The sequence below is a fragment of the Zalophus californianus genome, chromosome X (genome assembly GCF_009762305.2).
Source record: "Zalophus californianus isolate mZalCal1 chromosome X, mZalCal1.pri.v2, whole genome shotgun sequence".
In the NCBI taxonomy this organism is placed as follows: domain Eukaryota; kingdom Metazoa; phylum Chordata; class Mammalia; order Carnivora; family Otariidae; genus Zalophus; species Zalophus californianus.
This window is the reverse complement of record NC_045612.1, coordinates 54,942,314-54,970,175: the sequence shown is the minus strand read 5'-3', so window position 1 is coordinate 54,970,175 and position 27,862 is coordinate 54,942,314. Positions and strand designations below refer to the sequence as shown.

At 35.1% G+C, this 27,862-nt stretch overlaps 1 protein-coding gene across 1 annotated transcript in view; it reads left to right on the top strand.

Moving 5' to 3' along the window:
• Positions 1–27,862, top strand: part of PCDH11X (protocadherin 11 X-linked) — a 649,257-nt gene that overhangs the window by 518,741 nt on the left and 102,654 nt on the right. Inside the window, exon 9 of the mRNA XM_027607541.2 lies at positions 206–271. Within this exon, the coding sequence (XP_027463342.2) occupies positions 206–271 (66 nt within the window). The remainder of the gene's footprint in view (positions 1–205; positions 272–27,862) is intronic.

The following is a 27,862-nucleotide window of genomic DNA, read 5'->3' as shown; positions in this document are numbered from 1 at the left end:
TGGATGAATTCCTCCATCTTGGCATTTTGTCTAGGTCTCTGTCTTCTTCTCTGTGTTAAGAAAGCCTGTTATATTTCCTGATCCTGAGATTAATGGCTTTATGAAGAAGAGGTCATATAATATGCAGGGCCTCATGTTTCAGAAAGTGTCTCTGGTATATGCTGTGTGCACTCTGATGTTGTGTTTTGCCTGCTCTTTCCCTCAGGTCAGTCCTCTCCAGAGGTTCTCCTTGCCTGCAGTGGGGAGTTGTTTGAACTGTGGCCAAAGTTTGGTGAGTTTTAATTAAGTGTGCTCTGGTCTGGTTGTTAAATTGGTCAGATCCTATTTCCACTAGAGCTGAAGCTTTGCAGAATTCTATGGTCAGTGGACATGGTATTTGCAGGGATTTGTGCTGGTCTTCTGGGGGTGTGGCCACTGTACTGGTTCTCAAGCAGATTTGCCTGTGGAAAGCAGCACCAATAGAGCACAGGGGGTGGGGGCTTTGTGTAAGTGTTTTAGGCCTCTAATTTTGGTACAGAAGTACTGAAGTTAATCTGTGCTGAGGGACAGGGAAGGGAAATGGGACCAGCCTGCTCCCAAGTCCCTGGAGAGGGGAGTTTGAGCCTGCAACTGTCCAGGAAGCACTCCCAGAAGAGCAAACAGTCTTCCTTTGTGTGTCCCAGGCATCCTTCAGATTGCTGCCTTTACCTTGTGTCCCAGCCACCTACCTTCCTAGGAACACTTTGCACCTTGTGCTCTATCCCAGGCAGGATGGCTGAGTTTTTAAACTCTAGACTTTTGGGACATGGTGTGGAGGGTACCCATGCTTGTCCTCTGGGGGAGGGTCCTGCCATACTGGGATTAATGCAGGTTTGTCCCAGAAGGATAGTTGCACCAAAGCACCAGATTGTGATATTTGGGGTAAAACACAGCAGAGGACCAGTGTCCAGATTGGCCACCCTCAGCAGCTATCCCTGCAGCTATGGTGAGGGGTGTGGGAGGAAAAAAGTGCTCACTGGCTCTTTGCCCCCAGAGAAGCAATGCCACTTCTCCCAGATGCATTCCTAGAAGTAGGAACTGTCTCTCCCAGTGTGTCCCAGTGGATCCTCAGATTGCTTGTCCTCTGCCCCAAGGCTATCTGCCTCTTTCTCCATAGAAGCACTGCAGTGCCCTTAGGACTACATCTCTGCACCTCCTGCCTTCCACAATGTTGTTTCTTCTCTCCTTTTAGTTGTGTAGTTTGTTCTGTCAGTCCTTGGATCAATTTCTTGTGTATTCAGAATTATTTGAGATTTATATAGTTGTTTTCTAGGGAATAGGCAAGCCTAGGGTCCTCCTACTACTCCACCATCTTAGGTCTTCCCTGCTTGAGGGTTCCAGGTTTTCAAATTTTCAGCAACCTTTGTTAATATCTGTCATTTTAACTGTAACCATAATAGTGGGTATGAAGTGTTATCTCATTGTGCCTTTGATTTACATTTCCCTAATGATTAATAATGCTAAAAATCTTTACATGTGTTTATTGGCCATTTTATATCTTCTTTGGAGAAAAGTTTGAATATTTTGCTCATTTTTCATTGGTATTTTTTCTTTGTATTATTGAGTTTTAAGGGTTGTTTTTTCTGGGTGCTCGTTATATATAAGATGTGTGATCTGCAGATAATTCCTTTCATTTTATAGGTTGTCTTTTCATTTTCTTGTTAGTGACCTTTGAAGCACAAAAGCTTTTATTTTGATGAAGTCTTACTTATCTATTTTTAATTTGGTTGTTTATGCTTTATGTCTTTTATCAAGAAATAACTGTCCAACACATGGTCTTTAAGATTTGCATCCTTGTTTTCTTGTACAAAATTTTATAGTTTTAGCTCTTAGACATAGATCTTTGATTCATTTTGAGTTAATGTTTGTATATGGCGTGAAATAGAGTTCCAACTCTATCGTTCTGCATGTGGAAATGAAATTGTTTCAACAGCATTTGTCAAAAAGACTATACCTTATCCCTGAACTATTTTGGCAGCCATGTCAAAAATTGATCAAAATGAATGGGTTTTTTTCTGGACTATCAGTTGTGGTCCATTAATTTATGTCTATCTTCATGATTGTACCACAGTCTTGGTTATGATAATTTTGTGGTAAGTTTTGAAATTCAGAAATCTTGATTCCTCCAAATTTCTTCTTCATTTTCAAGATAGTTTTCGCTAATCTGGATCTCTTAAATTTTCATAAGAATATTAGGAGCAACAAGTCAATTTCTTAAAAGAATAACCTCATATTTTAATAACAATTATCTTTGAACTGTAGAAAAATTTGGGGAGTATTGCCATCTTAATAATAACTGTTCCAATTCATGGACACAAATGTTTTTCAATTTATTTAGATTTTATTTAATTTTTTGACTTACACAATTGTTTTGTAGTTTTAGTGAACAAATTTTGCACTTCTTTTGTTAAATATATTTCAAAATATTTTTTAAAGATTTTATTTATTTATTTGACAGAGAGAGACACAGCGAGAGAGGGAACACAAGCAGAGGGAGTAGGAGAGGGAGAAGCAGGCTTCCCGTGGAGCAGGGAGCCTGATGCAGGGCTCGATCCCAGGACTCTGGGATCATGACCTGAGCCAAAGGCAGATGCTTAACCGACTGAGCCACCCAGGTGCCCCTCAAAATATTTTTTAAATGTGAATAGTACTGTTTTTGAACATAAATTTTCAAATTATTCATGGCTAGTGAATTAAAAATTGATTTTTCTATTGATTTTTCTCCTGCAGTCTTGCTAAACTGTTTATCAACTTTTATAGTTTTTAAGAGTATTTCTTTAGATTTTCTGTATACAGAATAATCTTATCTGTGGATAGAGATAGTTTTACTTCTTTTCAATATGGATGCATTTTATCTCTTTTTCTTACCTAATATATTTCTTTGTCTCTAGTAACACTTTTATCTCTCCACCATTCTTCTTCTTCTTCTTTTTTTTTTTTGAAAGACAGAGTGTACCCAGTTGTTTTTTTTTTAGGTTTTTTTTTAAATTCCTGTTAGTTAACATACAGTACAATATTAGTTTCATATGTATAATGTAGTGATTCATCACTTCCATACAACACCCAGTGCTCCAATTCTCTTTTGATTACGGTTTGCATGATATATATATATATTTTTTTATCCTTTTACTTTCAACCTGTTTGTATTTTTGAATCTAAAGTTTTTCTCTTAGGACAGCACATAGTTGAATCATTTTTCAATTTATTCTGTCAATTTATACCTTTTGATTGAGGTGTTTAATCTGTTTACATTTAATAAATTACTGAGTTAAGACCTACATTTTTCATTTTTATTTATTTTCTACATGTCTTATGTCTTTTTTATTACTTTATTCCTCCATTGCTGCCCTCGTTTTTGTTAAATAAATATTTTCCCGTGCATCATTTTTAATTCTTTTGTTATTTCTTTTATTATATTTTTAAGTCATTTTCTTAAAGGTTAACCTAGGGATTACAATTAACAATTTAACTTTTAAAATTTAGTTCTAATTAATACAAACATAATTTCAATAGTATACAAAATCTTTGCTTCTAGATAATTCTATTCTTTCTCCCTTCCATTTTGCTGTTATGTCATAGAAATTATGTCTTTCTGCCTTGTGTGTCAATAAAATGATTTATAATTATTGCTTTATGAAGCTTATTTCAAATCAGGAGAAAAAGTCACAAATGAAAAATTTATTATGTTTTATATTTATCTATGTATTTATTTTACTAGTTTTTTTAAAAAATATGGATTTGTGTTGCTCTTTAATGCCCACTTATTTTGGTCTGAAGACATTCCTTTATTATTTTTTGTAGGGCAGAATTTCTAGCAATGGAATTTCTCATTTTGTTTAAAAAATCTGGGAATGTCTTAATTTCTTGTTCATTGTTAAATGGCACTTTTTTGGGATAAAGAATTCTTGAAGTATTTTTTTCTTTCAACAATTTGAATATATCACCCCACTGCCCTATGGACTTCATAGCTTCTGATGGGAAATTAGCTGTAAATCTTATTAAATATTCTTTATAAGAATCAGCCCCATTTCTCTTGCTACTTTCAAATTATCTCTGTCTTTGTATTTCAAGAGTTTGATTATGTTGTGTATGGGTGTTTATCAGAGTTTATTGAGATTCTAAAATGTGTACATTAATGTATTTTACCAAATTTGGGGGTGGTTTTGGTGATTATTTCTTCAAATATTATTTTTTCCCCTTTCACTCTTTCCTCTGGATTTAAGACTCCCATTATGCATATATTGGTCCATCTGGTGGTATGCCACAGGTCTCTGAAACTCTGTTTATCTTTTTTTGTTTTTGTTTTAATTCCAGTTATTTAATATACAGTATCATATTAGTTTCAGGTATACAATATAATAATTTAACATTTCTTTACTTCATCCTATGCTTATCACAACTGCACTCCTTAACCCCTGTCACATATTTAACACATCCTCAAACCCATCACCCCTCTGGTAACCATCAGTTTGTTCTCCATAGTGAAAAATGTCTTTCTTGGTTTGCCTCTTTTTATTCCCCTTAACTCATTTCTTTATTTTCTTAAACTAAACATATTAGCGAGATCATACAGTGTCTGTCTTTCCCTGGCTGACTTATTTTGCTTAGTATAATATTCTTTAGCAAATATTTATGCACCCAACATAGGAGCACCCAAATAGATGAAACAATTAATAACACATGTAAAGGAAATAATTGATGATAAAAATAGTAAGGGTCTTTAAACACACATATCAATGGACAGATTATCTAAACAGAAAATAAACAAGGAAACAAAGGTTTAAATGACACACTAGAACAGATGGATTTAAAATATATATTCAGAACATTGTAATATAAATCTGTAGATTGCTTTGGGTAGTATAGATATTTTAACAATATTTGTTCTTCCAATACATGACAACAGAATATCTTTCCATTTCTTTTTGTGGTCTTCAACTTTTTTCTTTTGTTTTTCAAAATTTTATTTATTTATTTGAGAGAGATCACAAGCTGGGGGGAAGGGTAAAGGGAGAAGCAGACTCCACATTGAGCAGGGAGCCCAATGTGGGACTCAATCCCAGGATCCTGGGATCATGAACTGAGCTGAAGGCAGATGCTCAACCAACTCAGCCACCCAGGTGCCCCTTCAACTTCTTTCATCAGTGTATTATAGCTTTCAGATTACAGGTCTTTCACTGCTTTGGTTAGGCTTATTCCTGATAATATTATTTTTGATGCAATTGTAAAGTGGATTGTTTTCTTAATTTATTTCTGCTGCTTTATCATTGGTGTAGAGAAATGCAATGGATTTTTGTATATTAATTTTGTATCCTGTGAATTTACTGAATTCATTTATCTATTCTAACAAATTTTTTGGTGGAGTCTTCTGAATATTCTATATATAGTATCATGCCATGTGCAAATAGTTTCAGTTTGAATTCTTCCTTACCTATTTGGATGCCTTTTATTTCTTTTTGTTTTCTGATTTCTGCAGCTAGGATTTACAGTACTATGTTGAGAAAACAGTGGTGAGAGTAGATATCCTTGTCTCGTTCCTAACCTTAGGGGAAAAGCCCTCAGTTTTTTCCCTATTGAAGATGATGTTCACTGGTTTTCATATGTGGTCTTTATTATGTTGAGATATTTTCCCTCTAACAATTTGTTGAAGGTCTTTATCATGAATAGGTGCTGTACTTTGTGAAAGGATTATATGGTTCTTTTTTTTTTAATTTTTTATTGTTATGTTAATCACCATATATTACATCATTAGTTTTTGGTGCAGTGTTCCATGATTCATTGTTTGTTCATAACACCCAGTGCTCCATGCAGAACGTGCCCTCCTCAATACCCATCACCAGGCTAAGCCATCCCCCTACCCCCCTCCCCTCTGGAAAACTCCGTTTGTTTTTCAGAGTCCATCGTCTCTCATGGTTCGTCTCCCCCTCTGACATACTCCCCTTTTCTTCCTCTCCTGTTATCTTCTTCTTTTTCTTTTTTCTTAAAATATGTTGCGTTATTTGTTTCAGAAGTACAGAACTGTGATTCAACAGTCTTGCACAATTCACAGCGCTCACCGTAGCACATACCCTCCCCAATGTCTATCACCCCAGCCACCCCATCCCTCCCACCCCCAACCACTCCAGTAACACTCAGTTTCTTTCCTGAGATTAAGAATTCCTCATATCAGTGAGGTCATGTGATACATGTCTTTCTCTGATTGACTTATTTCACTCAGCATAACACCCTCCAGTTCCATCCACGTCGTTGCAAATGGCAAGATCTCATTCCTTTTGATGGCTGCATAATATTCCATTGTGTATATATACCACGTCTTCTTTATCCATTTATCCTTACTTTTACTAATGTGGTCTATCACATTGATTGATTTGCAAATATTGAACCTCCCTTGAAGCCCAGGGATTTATTCCACTTGATTGTGGATTCTTTTTTTTTAATTTAATTATATTTCATTATGTTATGTTAGTCACCATATAATACATCACTAGTTTTTGATGTGGTGATCCATGATTCATTGTTTTCGTATAACACCCAGTGCTCCATGCAGTACGTGCCGTCCTTAATACCCATCACCAGGTTAACCCATCCCCGCACACCCCTCCCCTTTAAAACCCTCAGTTTGTTGCTTGGAGCCCATAGTCTTTCATGGTTTATCTCCCCCGCCGATTTCCCCCCCTTTTTTTCCCTTCCTTCTCCTGATGTCCTCCATGCTATTCCTTATGTTCCACAAATAAGTGAAGCCATATGATAATTGACTTTTCTCTGCTTGACTTATTTCACTTAGCATAATCTCCTCCAGTCCCATCCATGTTGATGTAAAAGTTGGGTATTCATCCTTTCTGATGGCTGAGTAATATTCCATTGTATATATGGACCACATCTTCTTTATCCATTCATCTGTTGAAGGGCATCTCGGCTCTTTCAGCAGTTTGGCTATTGCGGACATTGTTGCTATGAACAGTGGGGTGCATATGGCCCTTCTTTTCACTACATCTGTGTCTTTGGGGTAAATACCCAGCAGTGCAATTGCTGGGTTATAGGGTAGCTCTATTTTTAGTTTTTTGAGGCACTTCTAGACTGTTTTCCAAAGTGGCTGTACCAACTTGCATTCCCACCAAGAGTGTAAGAGGGTCCTCCTTTCTCCACAACCTCTCCAACATTTGTTGTTCCTTGCCTTGTCAATTTTGCCATTCTAACTGGTGTAATTTGGTATCTCAATGTGGTTTTGATTTGAATTTCCCTGATGGCTAATGATGATGAACATTTTTTCATGTGTCTGTTAGCCATTTGTATGTCATTGGAGAAGTGTCTTTTAATGTACTGTTGGATTCAGTTTGCTAGTATTTTATTGAGATTTTTTACATCCATCAGGCATTTTGGTATGCAGTACCCTTTTTTAATGCAGCCTTTATTTGGTTTTAGTATCATGGTAATGCTGGCACCATAGAATGAATTTGGAAGTTTTCCTTTTCTCTTTTTTGGAATCATTTGAGAATAGGTACTAACTCTTCTTTAATGTTTGGTTGAATTCACCTATAAAGCCATCTGACTCTGGACTCTTGATTGTTGGGAGATTTTTTTCATTAATGATTCAATTTCTCTGTTGGTTTTAGGTTTGTTGAAATTTTCCTTTTCTTCCTGTTTCAGTTTTGTAGTTTATATGTTTTTAGTAACTTATCCATTTTTTTCAGGTTGTCTAATATTTTTTCTCACATAGTTTTTCATAATATTCTCTTATAATTTTTTTTATTTCTTTGGTATTTTTATTCTCCACTGTCATTTGTGATTTTACTTATTTGAGTCTTTCTCCCTTTTTTCCTTGATAATTCAGAGGTTTATCAATTTTATTTATTTTTTTGAAGAACCAGCTCCTGGTTTCATTGACCTATTCTATTTTTTTGTTTGTTTGTATATCATTTATTTCTGCTCCAATCTTTATTATTTCCCTCCTTCTGCTGGTTTTATGTTTTGTTTATTGTTCTTTTTCTAGCTCCTTTAGGTTTAAGTAGGGTTGTTTATTTGGGACTTTTATTGTTTTCTGATGAAGGCTTGTATTGCTATAAACCTCCCTCTTACAACAACTTTTGCTGCATCCCAAAAGTTTTGGATTGTCCTGTTTTCATTTTCATTTGTTTCTACATATTATTTTTATTTCTTCTTTGATTTATTGGTTAACCTATTCATTTTTTTAGTAGCATGTTGTTTAACCCCATGTATTTGTGTTCTTTCCAGATGTTTTCTTGTGGTTGACTTCTAGTTTCCTAGTTTTATGTTCACAAAAGTTGTGTGGTATGATTTAGATATTTTGAGTTCTTTGAAGTTTGTTTTATGGGCTGATACATGGTTTATTATGGAAAATGTCCCATGTGCACTTGAAAATATGTGTATTCTGATGTTTCAGAATGAAATGTTCTGAATATATCTTTTAAATCCATCTGTTTTAGTGTGTCATTCAAAACGATTGTTTCCTTGTTTGTTTTCTGTTTAGATAATCTGTCCATTGATATAAGTGTGTTTAAAGACCCTTATTATTATTATCATCAATTATTTCCTTTATGTTTGTTATTAACTGCTTTATCTATTTGGGTGCTTCTATGTTGAGTGCAGAAGTATTTGCAATTGTTATATATATTCTGTTGAACTGACCCCTTTATTGTTATTTAGTGTCCTTCTTTGTCTCTTGTTACAATCTTTTTTTAATAAAGTATATTTTGTCCTGGAGTGCCTGGGTGGCTCAGTTGGTTAAGCGACCTTTTCTTCATTCCAGTTCAGGTCGTGATCTCAGGGTCATGGAATCGAGCCCTGCATTGGGCTCTATGCTTAGCTTGGAGTCTGCTTGGGACATTCTCCCTGTCCTTCTGCCCCTTCTTCCTGTTCTCTCTCTCTCTCTGTCTCCCTCTAAAATAAGTAAATAAATCTTTAAAAAAATAAAGTATATTTTGTCCTGTATAATTATTTCCACTTTGACTTTCTTTTTATATCCATTTGCATGATAGATAAATATTTCTCCATCCCCTCACTTTCAATATGCAGGTGTCTTTAGGTCTAAAATGAATCTCTTTTAAGCAGCATATAGATTTTTTTCATAATTCTGTCACCCTATATCTTTTGATTGGAGCATTTCATTCATTTATAGTCAATCTAATTATTGATAGATATGTTTTTATTGCCATTTTAATACTTGTTTGTTGCTTCTGAAGTTTTTCTCTGATCCTTGTTTTCTTTTTCTTTCTTTCATGGTTTTCTGGTTTTCTTTGGGGATATATTTGGATTTCTTTCTCTTTATTCTTTGTATATTAGTGGTTTTCATTATCTTTACCATCAAGTTTGTGTATAACCTCTTCTGTATATGTGAGTCGATATTACATTGATGGTCACCTAAGTTTGAATCTCTATTTACTCCTCTTCCCCCCATATTTTAGGCATATGGTATCATACTTTATATCTTTTATTTTGAGCTTCCAGCAAGTCATAATCTTTTTGCTGTTAGAGGGTCTTTCTTTGATGTTGATGGCTGCTGATTGATCAAGATGGTGGTTGTGGAAGTTTAGGGTGGCTGTCGCAATATCTTAAATTACAATGAAGTTTGCTGCATCGATTGACTCTTCCTTTTATTTGAACACTTAGAAGTCCTTGTACAGTTGATTGACCTAATTATAGTCTTGCTGTGTCTCAGGGAATAGGGAAACACAAAGAGAGGGAGGACCATGGAGAAAGATCATTGATCACAGATCACCATAACAAATAGAATAATAATGAAAAAGTTTCAAATATTTTGAGAATTACCAAAATCTGACACAGAAATACAAAGTAAGTAAATGTTGTTGGAAAAATGGCACTGATAGACTTGCGTGACACAAGTTTGCCCCAAACCTTCAATTTGTAAACAATGCAATACCTATAAAGTTCAATAAAGTGATGTGTGCCTGTACACTTGGATATACAGCTATAAAGGTATAGATATAGATAGATGGGTATACATTTTCTCAAGCTTTTCAAGTATTGCATATCTTCTGTTTTCAAAGTCAATTTGTTAGCATGCTTCTAATGAATATTTGTAACCAAGATTTTGGATAACACCTAGAATTACTAGTATAATAATCAAGCAGTTTAAAAGAATTTTCCTCTTGCATTAGATTCTTATTTATGCTGTGACAAATTACCACAAGTTTAGTGCCTTAAAACAGCATAAATTTGTTATTTTACAATTCTGGAGGGCAGATGTCTGAATAAAATCAAGGCATTGGTGGGACTGTCTTGCATTCTGGAAGCTTTAGAGGAGAATCCATTTTCTTGCTTTTTGCCAGTTTCTGGAAGCTGCCAGAATTCCTTGGCTCATTACCCCTCTCCATTTTTAAAGTCAGCAAGGCCTGGTTGAGTTCTTATAATGTAATCTCTCTGGGTTTGAATCTACTTTTTCTTTCTCCCTCGATTAGGGACCTTATGACTACATTGGGTCTACTAGGAAAATCCAGATAGTTTCCTTATCTTAATATCATGTGATTAGCCATCTTAATTCCACCCTCAAATGTATTTACCTCTTGCTATGTAACATAACATATATAAAGATTTCAAGGATTAAGATTTAGGCATTTTGGCATATTCTGCCTACCACACAATATTTTACTTTTTGAAAAGCAACTTTTAATACTATAACTATCCTTAAAAAAATCTCTAAACATATTTTTAATAAAGGAGTTTCAACAACTTTGACCTGTGAGATATATCCAAGAAAGTCAAGAACTATCTTGGAAATTAAGGTAATTTCTGACGTACTAAGTTCATTCAGGTTTTTAGGATACTAAATTCTGGTCAACTTTAAGTGACTCATTTCACAAGTTAGAATCTGACTTGATGTAAAAATATTTCCTTGTTTTCTCATTTCAAATTATAGATAAACACTCATCTTCCCTCTTAGTAAAGACCCATTTATGGTCTTAAAATATCAGTTACTCATTTGCAAGATATAAAAACCAAAAGCAACTACCTCATAGAATGTGGTGAGGATTTAATGAATTAATGCATACAAAGGATTTAGCACTGCCCTTTGAACATCATAGATGTTTAATATTACACGATATAATAATAGCATTATTATTTTCCCATTTTTATTATTTTCTGGGTGCAAATTTTACTGGAGGCCTTCTTAGCCTGAAGATAAAACTCATTTTTCTTCCAAATAGAATAAAAAAGAGTTGTTCCTTGTTTTCATTAATCTATGAAATTTTCTATGACTTTGAGATGAACCATGAGAGACTATGGACTCTGAGAAACAAACTGAGGGTTCTAGAGGGGAGGGGATGGGTTGGGGATGGGCTGGGGGTGGGTGGGTTAGCCTGATGATGGGTATTAAAGAGGGCACGTACATAATAGAGCACTGGGTGTTATACATAAACAATGAATCATGGAACACTACATCAAAAACTAATGATGTAATGTATGGTGATTAACATAACATAATAAAAAAAGAATTTGAAAAATAAAGGTGCATTTGTAATTCTGTTCTTTAATAATTGTCAGTATCTTAAGGCATACAAATCTTAAGTTAAAAAATATGAGAGACACTTTTTGGTGAGTTTATCAAAGAAGTTTATAACTGTTAAATATGGTTTGAACCCTCTATTGTCATAACTAAGTACAGTTTGACCTTTAAATTTAACTAAGCTAATTTGTCTGTTAATGTCTAAACTTAAAAATGATAAGCCAGATAGCAAGATTTAATGTGCATATTTTTGCATATTTTAAAATATAAACAAGGTCTGGATGGACCTTACTAGATGTATGCATATAAGTCTATGGTTATAGTTTCTCTATCTCATCCCCATATATGCTTTATTAAAATTATAGAGTCATTCTTCTTTTACTGTTTATTTTTTAATCTTCAAGTTTTTATGTGTAGACTCCCTATAAATAATCTCAACTTGACATTAGTTATAAGGAGAACTATCATTTCAAAAATCAGGCAGCAACATTTGCATTTTAACATCCACAAGAATGCTATTTTGTGCCTGTATTAAGAATCTGACACTAAACATTAAATATAGCATTTCCTTTCTTATCTCATCCTTTGATAATTTTTAGTGTATGAGATGCAAAACATCTAAATTTATTATTTTTGCCCTAATAGAGTATTTATTAAATATCCAAATTAAGGTATTTATTAAATTCCTTGAAGTCATATGACACACAGCTAATTTCAAACTAAATTCCCTGGGTCTTGTAGATTTATGTATAACATAACAATGAGAGAGGGAACACAAGGAGGGGGAGTGGGAGAGGGAGAAGCAGGCTTCCGGCAGAGCAGGGAGCCCGATGCGGGACTCGATCCCAGGACCCCGGGATCATGACCTGAGCCAAAGGCAGTCGCTTAACCAACTGAGCCACCGAGGCGCCCCCACACACACTTTTCTGAGAAGATCCATATCTCATCAGAATCTCAAACAGAGCTGTTAAGTTCTAAAGTTCCATGAACTTAGTCAAGTAACTTTACCTTTTTGTGTTTCATTTTCTTTCATCTGTAAAATGATGGAGCTATCCTGTGATCCTTAGTTTCTTTCCAACTCTGGTGTTGAGACTTCCTTTTCTTTATGAATTGGCATTCTTGGTTCCACATGCCTGAGGAAGTGTTAGCTTTAAACTTAATTACAGTGAGATAGTATTAAGAGGTACCACTTCTAATTCTGGGCAATATCTCTCTCCTACCTATAGAAGTCAAAGTCCTTTCAACTATGTTTCTTTCCTAAAGAATAATTTCAATACATTTCTGTTGAATGTCTTTTGGTATGCCAAACACTTAGGGGTGCTTTGTTGTAGAATACAAAGATAATCACATTTATTGAGTGACAGGTACTATTTTGGACAGGTAAGGGGTAAAAGGAGAGCATTCCTGCCAAAAGATGGAGGTAGGACAATTCAGGGTTTGGGGAAGAACAAGGAATCTAGTGAGAGAAAAGGGTGACAGGTAGGTTGAACGTTACTGAAAAAAAAATGACATTTTCTCAAAGCTTTGTAGTTTATTCCTCAAAGACAGAGTGGAGAATATGGCTGTGTTGTCACTTTACCAACAGATTGCACATTGGCATAAAAAAATTATCTCAACCCTTTTTAAATGTGATTCATGTATTGCTTTTTAATGATAAGGATACATATGAACAGCTTTGCATTGGAGGGGGGATGAGAGTACATAAATAGAAAAGTGAGATCATAATAACTTGGATCTATAGTTAGATTACAAAGGCTCAAAACACTGAGGAGTCAATAATGCACTCTAAATAAGCCCTATATTTTTTCAATTACATAAATTTTCCATTTAATTTATATAAATTATATATATTTCAATGATGTGCATTATACAATTTATTTTATTCATAAAATTGTATCCAACATATTGCTAAAATTTATCACCCCCAATTCTAACATACAGTGATATTGTCTCCTTTAGATTCTGTATTTTGATAATGCTACTAATTTAACATGATTATGTTTCATCATGGAAGGGGGAGAAATATAAGAAGAAAACATTTATGTCATATAATTTTATTTTAATATCAAAAGTTATTTTTTACTATCTATAATTTTACCACTGAAATAATCATTATATATTTGTTTTTGTTTAATTAAATGATTTTTAAATTGGAAGTGCAATAGTTACATATACTACATATCTAATACTATATTGTTGTGAATTTTTATTATTTTAGAATAATTTTTTATAACTGGTACACTTATCAAAACTAAGACATCAACACTGTTAAAACACAACTATAGACACTATTCAAATTAAACCAGCTTTTCCAATGATATTCTTTCTCAATTCCAGAACCCAAGTCAGGACACCACATTGTATTTAGTTGTCATGTCTTCTTTGTCTTTTGAATCTGTAACAATGTCTCATGAATTTGACACTTTTAAAGAGTATTAGTCAGAGGTATTTTCTAGAATGTCACTCAATTTGTGTTTGTCTGGGTTTGTCTGATTATTAGACTGTGGTTATGGGTTTTGTGAAAGAATAATAGAAGTGTAAAATACTTTACTTTTTACATTATATCAGAGGGTACATAATATCTTTATGACATTACCAAGGATATTATCCTTGAACACTTGCTTAAGGTAATTTCTGTCAGCTTTCTCCACTGTAAAGTTGCTCTTTTTCTCTTTCCATATTCTATCCTTTAGACTCAAGTCTCTAAGTCTGATTGATAGAGAGATGATAGAGATGATGGATAGACAGATGATAGATAGATAACAGATAGGTAGATAGATTTTTATCCACTTTATTGGGATATAAGTTACATACCATAAAATATACCCATTTAAATTATACAATTTGGTAGGTTTTAGTGTATTTAGAGTTGTGCAACCATCACCACAATCTAACTTTGGAACATTTTTGTCACCCCAGAAACCCTATACCCACTAGCAGTCATCCTTGATTACACCAACTCGCCTTGCTATAGGCAACCATTAATTTACTATCTGTCCTTATTGGTTTGCCTGTTCTGAACAGTTATTATAAATGGAATTATTTATTTACAGTGTTCTTTAATTGTCATCTTTCACATAGCATACTTTCAAGGTTTAGCCCTATTTTATAGCATGTATATCAGTACTTCAAATCCTGTTTGCTTTTTTTTTTTCAATTGTGGTAAAAAAATGACATAAAACATGCCATCTTAACCATTTTTAAGTTTACAGTTCAGTTCAGTAGTGTTTTATTGATGAATAATATCTCATTGTATGGGTGTACCACATGTTGTTTAGCCAGTCCTTGTTCAATGGCTATTTTTTGTCTTCCCACCCTTTGGCTATTATGAATAATGCTGCTACACCAATTGTTGGAACATGTTTTCAATTCTCTTTGATATATACCTAGGATTAGAATTGCTGGATTATGTGTTAACTCTATGTTTGACTTTTGAGGAATGGCCAAACTGTTTTCCAAAGTAGCTGTATTATTCTACTTTCCCATCAACCAGCACGAAGGTTCCACTTGCTCCACATCTGCCCAACACTTGTTATTATCGTATTTTTTATTATAACCATCATAGCAAGTGTGAAGTGATATTTTGTGATTTTAATTTGCATTTTTCTAATGACTAATAATGTTGAGCATCTTTTTTTTTTTAAAGATTTCATTCATTTATTTGAGAGAGAGAGAGAGCAGGGGAAGGAACAGAAATCCCATGACCACAAGATTGTGACCTGAGTTGAAATCAAGAGTCAGATGCTCAACTGACTAAGCCACCCAAGCGCCCTTTTTGAGCATCTTTTTATCTTTCTATTGGTCATTTGTGTATTTTTTTTCTCTGTATAAATGTGTAGTGAAATTCTTTACCCATATTTATGGGTTTTTTTTATTGTTGAGTTGTAGGAGTTGTCTATACATTATGGATACATTGCCTTATCATGTATATAATTTACAAATATTTTTACCTAGTATTTTGCTTATTTTTTATTCTTTGAATAGATCTTTTTCTCAAAGCAAAAATGTTTAAATTTGACAAAAATCAATTTTGTTGTTTGTACTTTTGTTGGCATTTCTAAGAAACCATTGCCAAACACAAGATCACAATTTGTTCCATTGTTTTCTTCTAAGCAATATACAGGCATACCTTGAAGATTTTTCAGGTTTGGTCCCAACTGCAATAAGGTGAATATTACAACAAAACAAGTCTATATTTTTTTTTGCTTTCCTACTACATATAAATGCAATGTTTACACTAAATTGTAGTTTATTAGGTATGCAATAACATTAGGTCTAAAAAAGTACATACCTTAATTTAAATATATTTTATTGCTAAAAATATTGAACATTATCTCAACATTCAGTGAGTCATATTATTTTCTGGTGGATGTCTTTCCTCAATGTTGAGGCTGCTGACTGATCAGGATGGTGGCTGCGGCAATTTCTTAAAAGCAGACAACAGTGAAGTTTGTGACATTGATTGACTTTTCCTTTCACAAACCATTTCTCTGTAACATGCAATGCAGTTTGATAGCATTTTACCCAAAGTAGAACTTCTTTCAAAATGGAAGTCAATCATCTCAAACCCTGTTGTTGCTTTATCAACTTTATCAATATCAATGTAATAGTCTAAATTCTTTGATGCCATCTCAACAATCTTCGCAGCATCTTCACCAGGAGTAATTTCCATCTCAAGAAGTCATTTTCTTTGTTAATCCATAAGAAACAACTCCTCATCAATTAAAGTTTTATTGTGAGCTGACAACAATGCAGTTACAACTTTAGGCTCTGCTTCTTAATTCTACTTTTCCTGTAATATCCATCATATCTGCAATTACTTCCCCCACGGAAGTCTTGAACCCCTCAAAGTCATCCATGAGGGTTGGAATCAACTTCTTCCAACTCCTGATAATATTGATATTTTCAACTCTTCCTATGAATCATGAATGTTCTTAATAACATCTAGAATAGTGAATCCTTTGTACAAGGTTTTCAATTTATTTAGCCCAGATCCATCATTGGAATCGCTACAGCAGCTATAGCTTTACAAAATGTATTTCTTAATAATAAAATTTTTAAAGTCAAAATGGCTCTTTGATCCACAGCTGAAGAATGAATGTTGTGTTAGCTGGCATGCAAACAGCATTAATTTTATTGTACATCCCCATCAGAGCTCTTGGGTGACCAGGTGCATTTTCATTGACAAGTAATATTTTGAAATAAATATTTTTCTGAGGAGTAGGTCCCTACAATGAGCTTAAATATTTAGTAAACCATGTTATAAACAGATGTGCTATTGTCTAGGCTTTGTTTTTCCATTTATAGAACACAGGCAGAGTAGATTAAGCATAATTTTTAAGGGTCCTAGGATTTTTGGAATGGTAAATGAGAATTGGCTTCAACTTAAAGTCACCAGGTTCATTAGCCCCTAACAATATAGTCAACCTATCCTTTGAAGCTTTGAAGTCAGGCATTGACTTCTCCTTTCTAGCTATGAAAGTCCTAAATAACATCTTCTTCCAGTAGCAGGCTGTTTCATCTATATTGGAAATCTATTGTTTAGTATAGCCACCTTTACTGATTATCTTAGCTAGGTCTTCTAGATAACTTGTTGTAGTTTCTACACCAGTACTTGTTGCTTCACCTTGCCCTTTTGTGTTATGGAGATGGCTTCTATCCTTAAACCTTATGAACCAACCTCTGCTAGTTTCAAACTTTTCTTCTGCAGCTTCCTTACCTCTCTCAGCTTTCACAGAATTGAAGAGAATTAGAGCATTGCTCTGGATTGGTTTTGGCTTAAGGGAATATTGTGAGTGGTTCGATCTATCCACACCACTAAAACATTCTTCATATTAGCAAAAATGCTGTTTTACTTTTTTATCAACCATGTATTCACTGGATTAGCACTTTTAATTTCCTTCAAGAACTTTTCCTTTGCATTCACACCTTGGCTAACTGCTTGGCACAAGAGACTAGCTTTCAGCGTATCTTGGTTTTCAACATGCCTTCCTCACTAAGATTAATAATTTCTGGCTTTTGATTTAAAGTAATAGAGGTGATGGGGAAAAATAGTGAAAGAGTAGGGGACCCTATTTCAACTGGTCCCCGGAATTGAGCTGGATATCTACCAGACCACTCTGAGTACCCACGAAATCAGCCTGAGATGTAAGAAAATAGATCTGGATCTCTACAAACAGAATAGCACAGGCAGTTGTTTCCAGGTATGAAACAGGGAGCCCGTGATTCCGCAGGCAGATATCAGAAGATAAACGGCAGTGGGAGGGAGCCTGGCTGTGGGGATCCTACACTTCCAGTGAGGGACAGCCTCCCACGCTGGGAACGGGGCACAGACTCGCAGACTGGTAGCGGTGGGGAAAGGACTTTAGGGCAGCCCAGGGACAGAAACCAGGAGCAGAGGGGTCGTGCATGCAAACTGGGATCAGCTGGCAGTTTTAGAAGTACAAAGGGCAGAGACATGCCCTGACCTGGAGGTGAGGACTGGGAGTGCTGCGGAAGGGCACAGAACCAAGGATACTGCAGTTTATAGCAGCACAGACAGAAATGGAGACAGTGTGGCCTGGAGAGCTCACTGAAGAACAGACTGCAAACTCTCTGCTCTGAAGCAAAGGGTTGGAAACAGTATCTTCTGCTCTGACTCTCGGAAGAGATGTGGAAAACCGCCAGGGAAAGCCACCAGAGAACAAAAGCCCCAAAAAACTGATTTTCACTGAGCCCATCCCCCACCACAGAGGGGGCAGGACAACTCTGCCCAAACAGGGTTGACTGAGTAACAGCACAACAGGCCCCTCCTCCAGAAGACAGGCTGGTAAAACAAGAGACCAGCAACCCTAAAGTCCCTAGAAATCAGGTACATTTTCTTGGGTTCTGCCCAATAATTTGGACTCTATACATTCCCTCAACCACCCATCAACACAATGACTATGAGGAGGAGGAACTCCCAAAATAGAAAAGAATCAGAGATTATGACTTATGCCACAGATTTACAAATGGATGCAGGTATAACCAAGATGTCGGAGATGGAATTCAGGCTAGCAATTCTGAAGACAATAGCTAGAATGGAGAAATCAATTAATGGCAAAATAGAGTCTCTAAGGGCAGAAATGAAAGCTGAATTTGCAGAACTTAAAAATGATATCAATGAGATCCAATCTAATCTAAATAATCTAACAGCTAGGGTAAGTGAGGCAGAAGAACGAATAAGTGACCTAGAAGACAATTTAATAGATAAAAAGGGAAAAGAAGAGGTCAGGGAAAAACAACCCAGAATCCATGAAAATAGAATCAGAGAAATAAGTGACAACATGAAGCATTCCAATGTCAGAATTATTGGAATCCCAGAGGGAATGGAGAGAGAGAGAGGACTAGAAGATGTATTTGAGCAAATTATAGCTGAGAACTTCCCTTATCTGGGAAATGAAACAAACATTCATGTCCTAGACACAAAGAGGACCCCTCCCAATATCAAGGAAAACAGGCCAACACCCCGGCATGTAATAGTAAAACTCATAAATCTAAGAACCAAGGAAACCATCTTAAAGGCAGTTAGGGGGAAGAGATTGCTTACGTACAGAGGGAGGAACATCAGAATAATGTCAGACCTATCCACAGAGACCTGGCAAGCCAGAAAGGCCTGGCAAGACATATATTCAGGTTACCAAATGAGAAGAACATGCAGCCAAGAATACTTTATTTAGCAAGGCTGTCATTTAGAATGGATGGAGAGATGTAGAGCTTCCAAGACTGGCAGAAGCTGAAAGAATATGTGACCACTAAGCCAGCCCTGCAAAAAGTATTAAGGGGGTTCTATAAAAGGAGAAAGACCCCAGGAGTGATATGCAACAGAATTTTACAGGGACAATCTATAAAAACAACGTCTTCACAGGCACCATGATGACAATTAATTCATATCTTTCAATAATCACTCTCAACGTGAATGTCCTAAATGCTTCCAAAAAACAGCACAGGGTTTTGGATTGGATAAAAAGACAGGACCCATCCATACGCTGTCTAGAAAAGACTCATTTTGAAGCTAAAGATACATCCAGATTGAAAGTGAAGGGATGGATATCCATCTTCCATGCCAACGGAACTCAAAAGAAAGCTGGGGTAGCAATTCTTATATCAGACAAATTAGATTTTAAACTAAAGTCTGTAGTTAAAGACACAGAAGGACACTATATCATTCTTAAAGGGTCTATCCAACAAGAAGATCTAACAATTGTAAATATCTATGCCCCCAACATGGGAGCAGCCATCTACATAAGCCAACTGTTAACCAAAATAAAGAGTCATATTGATAACAATACATTAATTGTCAGAGACCTCAATACTCCACTCTCAGCAATGGACAGATCATCTAAGCAGAAAATCAGCAAAGAAACAGGAGCTTTGAATGATATGCTGGACCAGATGAACCTCATAGATATATACAGAACATTCCACCTTAAAACAACAGAATACTCATTCTTCTTGAGCTCACATGGAACTTTCTCCAGAATAGACCACATACTGGGTCACAAATCAGGTCTCAGCCGACACCAAAAGACTGAGATTATTCCCTGCATATTCTCAGACCACAATGCTTTAAAACTGGAACTCAATCACAAGAAAAAAATGGCAGAAATTCAAACAGTTGGAAGCTAAAGACCACTCTGCTCAAGAATGTTTGGGTCAACCAGGAAATCAAAGAACTTAAGCAATTGATGGAAATCAATGTGAATGAAAACACATCGGTCCAAAACCTATAAGGCAGTCCTAAGGGGGAAATACATAGCCATCCAAGCTTCACTCAAAAAAATAGAGAAATCCCGAATTCACCAATTATCTTTACACCTTAAGGAACTAAAGAAAAAGCAATGAACGATGCCTAAGCCACACATTAGAAGAGAAATAATTAAGATTAGAGCAGAGATCAATAAATTAGAAACCAGAAACACAGTAGATCAGATCAACAAAACTAGAAGCTCGTTCTTTGAAAGAATTAATAGATAGATAAAACACTGGCCAGACTTATCCAAAATAAAAGAGAAAGGACCCAAATTAATAAAATTGTGAATGAAAAGGGAGAGATCACGACTAACACCAAGGAAATAGAAACAATTATTAGAAATTATTATCAACAACTATATGCCAATAAACTGAGCAATTTGGTTGAAATGGATGGCCTTCCTGGAAATCTATAAGCTGCCAAGACTGAAACAGGAAGAAATTGACAAACTGAATAGGCCAATAACCAGTAACAAGATTGAAGCAGTGATTAAAGACCTCCCAAAAAGCAAGAGTCCAGGGCCTGATGGATTCCCTGGGGAATTCTACAAAACATTCAAAGAAGAAATAATACCTATTCTATTGAAGCCATTTCAAAAAATAGAAACAGAAGGAAAACTTCCAAACTCATTCTATGAGGCTAGGATTACCTTAATCCCCAAACCAGGCAGAGACCCCATCAAAAAGGAGAAATTCAGACTAATATCCCTGATGAATATGGATTCCAAAATCCTCAACAAAATCCTAGATAATAGGATCCAACAATACATTAAAAAGATCATCCAACACGACCAAGTGGGATTTATCCCTGGGATGCAAGGGTGGTTCAACATTCACAAATCAATCAATGTGATAGAACACATTACTAAGAGGGGGGAGAAGAACCATATGGTCCTCTCAATTGATGCAGAAAAAGCATTTGACAAAATACAACATCCTTTCCTGATTAAAACTCTTCAGAGTATAGGGATAGAGGGAATATTCCTCAAGTTCATAAAATCCATCTATGAAAAACCCACAGCAAATATCCACAATGCAGAAACACTGAGAGCTTTCCCTTGAGATCAGGAACATGTTGAGTATGCCCACTCTCGCCACTATTGTTCAACATAGTACTAGAAGTCTTAGCAACAGCAACCAGACAACAAAAAGAAATAAAATGGGGTGCCTGGGTGGCTCAGAAGGTTACGCGTCTGCCTTCAGCTCAGGTCATGATCCCACGGTCCTGGGATCGAGTCCCACATCGGGCTCCTTGCTCAGCAGGGAGTCTGCTTCTTCCTCCCCCTCTGCCTCTGCCCCTGCTTGTGCTCTCTCTGTCTCTCTCGCAAATGAATAAATAAAATCTTTTAAAAAATGGATGCAAATTGGCAACGAAGAATTCAAACTCTCTCTCTTCGCACATGACGTGATATTTTAGGTGAAAAAATCCAAAAGACTCCACCCCTAAATTATTATAACTCATACAGCAATTCAGAAATGTGGCAGGATACAAAATCAATGCACAGAAATCAGTTTCTTTCTTATACACTAACAACGCAACTATAGAAACAGAAATTAGAGAAACGATTCCATTTACAAAAGCACCAAAAACTGTAAGCTACCTCAGAATAAGCCTAACCTAAGAGGTAAAGTATCTATACTCTAGGAACTACAGAATATTCATGAAAGAAATTGAAGAAGACACAAAAAGATGGAAAAATATTCCATGCTCATGGATCAGAAGAATAAACATTGTTAAAATTTCTATGCTACCCAGAGCAATCTATACCTTCAATGTCATCCCAATCAAAATTCCAATGACATGTTTCAAAGTGCTGGAACAAACAATCCTAAAATTGGTATGTAATCAGAAAAGACCCCGAATCACCAAGGAAATGTTGAAAAAGAGAAACAAAGCTGGGGGCATCACGTTGCCCAATTTCAAGCTATATTACAAAGCTGTGATCACCAAGACAGCATGGTACTGGCACAAATACAGACATATAGATCAATGGAACAGAATAGAGAACCCAGATATGGACCCTCAACACTATGGTCAAATAATCTTTGACAAAGCAGGAAAAAACATATAATGGAAGAAAGACTGTCTCTTCAATAAATGGTGCTGAGAAAATTGGACAGTCACATGCAGAAAAATGAAACAACCATTCTCTAACACCATACACAAAGATAAACTCAAAATGGATGAAAGACCTCAATGGGAGACAGGAACCCAACAAAATCCTAGAGGAGAAAATAGGCAGTAACCTCTTGGACATCGGCCACAGCAACTTCTTTCAAGATACATCTCCAAAAGCTAGTGAAACAAAAGCGAAAATGAACTTTTCGGACTTCATAAACGTAAAAAGCTTCTGCACAGCAAAGGAAATAGTCTAAAAAAACAAAGAGGCAACCCACAGATTGGGAGAAGATATTTGTAAATGACACTACAGATAAAGGGCTGGCATCCAAGATCTATAAACAACTTCTCAAACTCAACACCCAAAAACCAAATAATCAAGTCAAAAAGTGGGCAGAAGATATGAAAAAAATAAAAGTCTTCTCTGAAGACTTACAGATGGCTAACAGACACATGAAAAAATGTTCATCATCATTAGCCATCAGGGAAATTCAAATCAAAACCACATTGAGATACCACCTTACACCAGTTAGAATGACAAAAACGGACAAGGCAAGAAACAACAAATGTTGGAGAGGTTGTGGAGAAAGGGGAACCCTCTTACACTGTTGGTGGGAATGCAAGTTGGTACAGCCACTTTGGAAAATAGTCTGGAGGTGCCTCAAAAATTTAAAAATAGAGCTACCCTATGGCCCAGCAATTGCACTGCTGGGTATTTATCCCAAAGACACAGATGTAGTGAAAAGAAGGGCCATATGCCCCCCACTGTTCATAGCAGCAATGTCTGCAACAGCCAAACTGTGGAAGGAGCCGAGATGCACTTCATCAGATGAATGGATAAAGAAGATGTGGTCCATATATACAATGGAATATTACTCAGCCATCAGAAAGGATGAATACCCAACATTTACATCAACATGGATGGAACCGGAGGAGATTATGCTAAGTGAAATAAGTCAAGCAGAGAAAGTCAATTATCATATGGTTTCACTTATTTGTGGAACAGAAGGAATAGCATGGAGAACATTAGGAAAAGAAGGGAAAAATGAAGGGAGGGGAATCGGAGGGAGAAATGAACCATGAGAGACTATGGACTCTGAGAAACAAACTGAGGGTTTTAGACGGGAAGGGGGAGGGGGGATTGATTAGCCCAGTGATGGGTATTAAGGAGGGCATGCACTACATGGAGCACTGGGTGTTATACAAAAACAATGGATCGTGGATCACCATATCAAAAACTAATGATGTATGGTGACTCACATAACATAATAAAATTTAAAATAAAAATTAATTAATTAAAGTATTATAAATACTATCAAGTGTTAAAGGACAATTAACACAATAAATGATTTTATAAATGTAAAGTAAATAAAGTGATAGAAGTGTGACTCTTTAACTTGAACACCCCCATTGTAGGGTTATTAATTGGCCTAAATTCAATATCGTTTTGTCTTAGGGAATCGAGGGGAAACGTGACAAGGGAACAGCTGGTAGGTGGAGTAGTCAGAACACACACAACATTAGGTAATTAAGTTTGTTATCTAATATGGGTGTGGTTTGTTGTGCCTCCAAACAATTACAATAGTAATACCAAAGATCATTAATCACAGATCATCATAACAAATATAATAATTATGAAAAAATTTAAAATATTGTGAGAATTACCAAAATGTGGCACAGAAACAAGAGAGAAATGCTGCTGGAAAATAATACCAATAGACTAGGTCAATGCAGGTTGCCACAATTCTTCAATATGTAAAAAAATACAATATCTGTGAATAGTAATAAAGTGAAGCATATAAAATAAGGTGTGCCTATACAGGCTTAGATCTCATGTTTAAATCTATAATGCGCTTTGAGCTATTTGTAAATGATGTAAGGTAATGTTCAATTTTCAACTTCCGCACGTGGATATCTAGCAGAATTTGTTGAAAAGACTATTCTTTCCCCACTGATTTGATTGACATAACATTATACTTTAAACCATAGAATAGATTAAATCCTTATAAAATCTGCATTTTATTACAACTTTTTGATTGGTCAGCTGTACAAATTTGAGGCTTAAAATATTGGACTTGAACAATGAGTTAGAAAGGGACATGAAAATATGGACACAAATAAGAGGGGGCTTGCTGTAAAATCAATCAGGACTGAACAATTACCCTATTTGGTGCTCTGGGGTAGTATGAAGGAGTGGACAGTGATTTTCAGTGAGATATTCATTTGGTAACCTATAGCAACATTCAGAGAAATGGATTTTAGCTCATAACTTAACCAATCTCAAAATCAATAATTGTATTTCTTTTCTTTTGCTCTGTTCTTTACTTTCTAACTAGAACTCTAAAATATTCCAACTTTCTATAAAGTACTATAGTATCTAGTATTTTTTTAGCTTTCTGTATCTGTCAGGTACTTTGCCATATAATTTGCATAATTCCATGTTCTGAATACATGAATATAATAGTTTTTAAAGTGTGAAGTAGTAGGTATGGAATATTTACCATTGAGATATAGAGTATCTATTAATTTTCACTATATCAACATATATTAGTCATTCTATAACTTGTGGAGGTCTTTGGGAATGATATTTGATAGGTAATGCTACTTACTGTTTAACATTGGGACAAGTCACTTAATTTATCTCTGCCTCCAGGCTTTACAAAGCAGTCTCACTGTTTAAACTCAGTCAACTTTACTACAAATCCCTTTCTCATTTTACTATACCCTCTCCAAAAGATAAAATAAATGATAGAGCAAATGTAAGGAATATAATAATTTGCAATGCCATTTTCTTAAAAAAAGCATGCCTGGTTTTAAAATTATTTCACATAATTTTAATTATTTAGAAATTAAGAAATTCCAGATTCTATGTCATATCACACAGAATAAGAACTATATTTGAATAAATAAACTTTACATAAGCAATGTTACAAATAAATTTGATACTAGCATTTTATCATTGTCTATAGATTGAGAAACAACAGACTGCATTATTTTGAGTGTTTTCATTTTATAGTCTCCTCTAAACTCATATGCCAATGATCTATGGAAATTCTGAATCAGAGTTAGAAGGGTGGATTAAATGACTCTACACTACATGAAGCCATATCACAAGTGGGTGTCAATCTGGAATATGTTCTGAACTGAAAATAACACCACAGTTCTTTGGACATATAATGAGAGAATCTGAAACAAATATCTTTGAGGAACTGCAATTGAAATTAATAGGTGGATAGAAGGAAGAAGAGATGTGAAGACATAGAGTAGGAAAGTTGATATACAGTTAGAAATAGTTACCTTTTGTCATCAGAGATTATCCCTAACATTAAAAATTACATTTAATGGTTTTAAAAATGAATGTTAGTGATTACATGAGAAACTCACCTATAGATGATTTAGATGAAATTCAGAATTGTTTATAAGTTAAATGCTATTTGCATTTTATAACAGCATATTTTATAAAATGGATTTATCACAAAATATTTAGAAACTCCACCTCTATTTTATCAAATATGATTCAGTACATATTTTTTGATTCAGTACATATTAATATACATATTTTTATTCATTCTGTTTTCCCTCTAATAAAATCTTTAAAGAATACCCTTGTAAATTTTATTTGTTTTATTTTGAAATTTGACTTAGATGGAAAAAGAGAGCATTTAACTTGAGATTTTCATTCCATATAATATTAATTTCATTTATAAACTTTCTGTTTATATATCAGATCTACCAGGGAAATTGGAGCTTAGATATTTTTTGTAAACTCGGTCTGCATTGCTGTTGGCTCCATCTATTCTTATAAAAAGGCAATAGATACAATAAGTAAATTCTAGGAAACTTGCAATTCACTGGAAATTCAAACTCCTCGTTGCAATATCCTTTGCCCTGTGTGCATGTAAGCATTAGTTAAAATCCCTAACCTCAGAAAGAACAAGTTTATCTTTTATTTTATTCTTTCATAATGCATTTCATAAGACAAATGGCTTCTCTATAGATGGTTGGTTTAAACATTTAAGCAATATTTTGCATTTGACATGTTGCTTACAAATCAGTCTCTATCCTGGTGTGAGGTCATTTCTGAGTTTATATCATTTCTGCTAAAGAATGTGAATTGCTGAGGAAGCAGTGATATAGCAATGCTATATGTAACTTCACTCCCCTAATTACTACTCCTTAGGGAAGGAGAATGGTTCAGTGGAAAGAACATTAAAGTAGATTTGAGAGATAATGGCTATGTGCAAAATTAAGAAAATATTTGAATTACTTGAGCCAGTTTTTTATGCTTGTAAAAAGTAATGTATAAGCCACAAAGCATGATTGAAATATAAGTAATTAGGGATGATTGATTTAAAATGATCAATCATTTGTTAGACAAGTTTCTGCTGTGCCCAGATATAAAACATATCTTGATATTAATATGTTTTAGTTTAGTATTTTTGTGAAATCACAATTTTGAACCTTTTTTATATTTTTTAAATTTTATTTTATTATGTTATGTTACTCACCATACATCACTACTTTTTATTATTATTATGTTATGTTAATCACCGTACATTACATCATTAGTTTTTGATGTAGTGATCCATGATTCATTGTTTTTGTATAACACCCAGTGCTCCATGCAGTATGTGCCCTCCTAAATACCCATCACCGGGCTAACCCATCCCCCTCACCTCCTCTGCTCTAAAACCCTCAGTTTGTTTCTCAGAGTCCATAGTCTCTAATGGTTCATCTCTCCCCTCCGATTTCCCCACCTTCATTTTTCCCTTCCTTCTCCTAATGTCTTCCATGCTATTCCTTCTGTTCCACAAATAAGTGAAACCATAGGATAATTGACTTTCTCTGCTTGACTTATTTCACTTAGTATAATCCCCTCCAGTCCCACCCATGTTCTAAATAAAATAAAATAAATTTATAAAAATAAATATGCGTTCATCAAGATAAAAAGCTTCTGCACAATAAACCCATCAACAAAACTGAAAGGCAACCTACAGAATGAGAGAAGATATTTGCAAATGACATATCAGATAAAGGACTGGTAATCGAGATCTATAAAGAACTTTTCAAACTCAACACCCAAAAAACAAAGAATTCAGTAAAGAAATGGGCAGAAGACATGAACAGACATTTCACCAAAGAAAAAATACAGACACATGAAAAGATGCTCAACATCACTTATCATCAGGGAAATACAAATCAAAACCACAATGAGATACCACCTTACACCAGATGGAATGGCAAAAATTAACAAAGCAGGAAACAACAAGTATTGGCGAGGATGTGGAGAAAGGGGAACCCTCTTACACCATTGGTGGGAATGCAAGCTGGTACAGCCACTCTGGAAAATAATACAGGGATTCCTTAAGAAGTTAAAAATAGAGCTACCCTACAAGCCAGCAATTGCACTACTGAATATTTAACCCAAAGACACAGATGCAGTGAAATTAAGGGGTACCTGCATCCTAATGTTC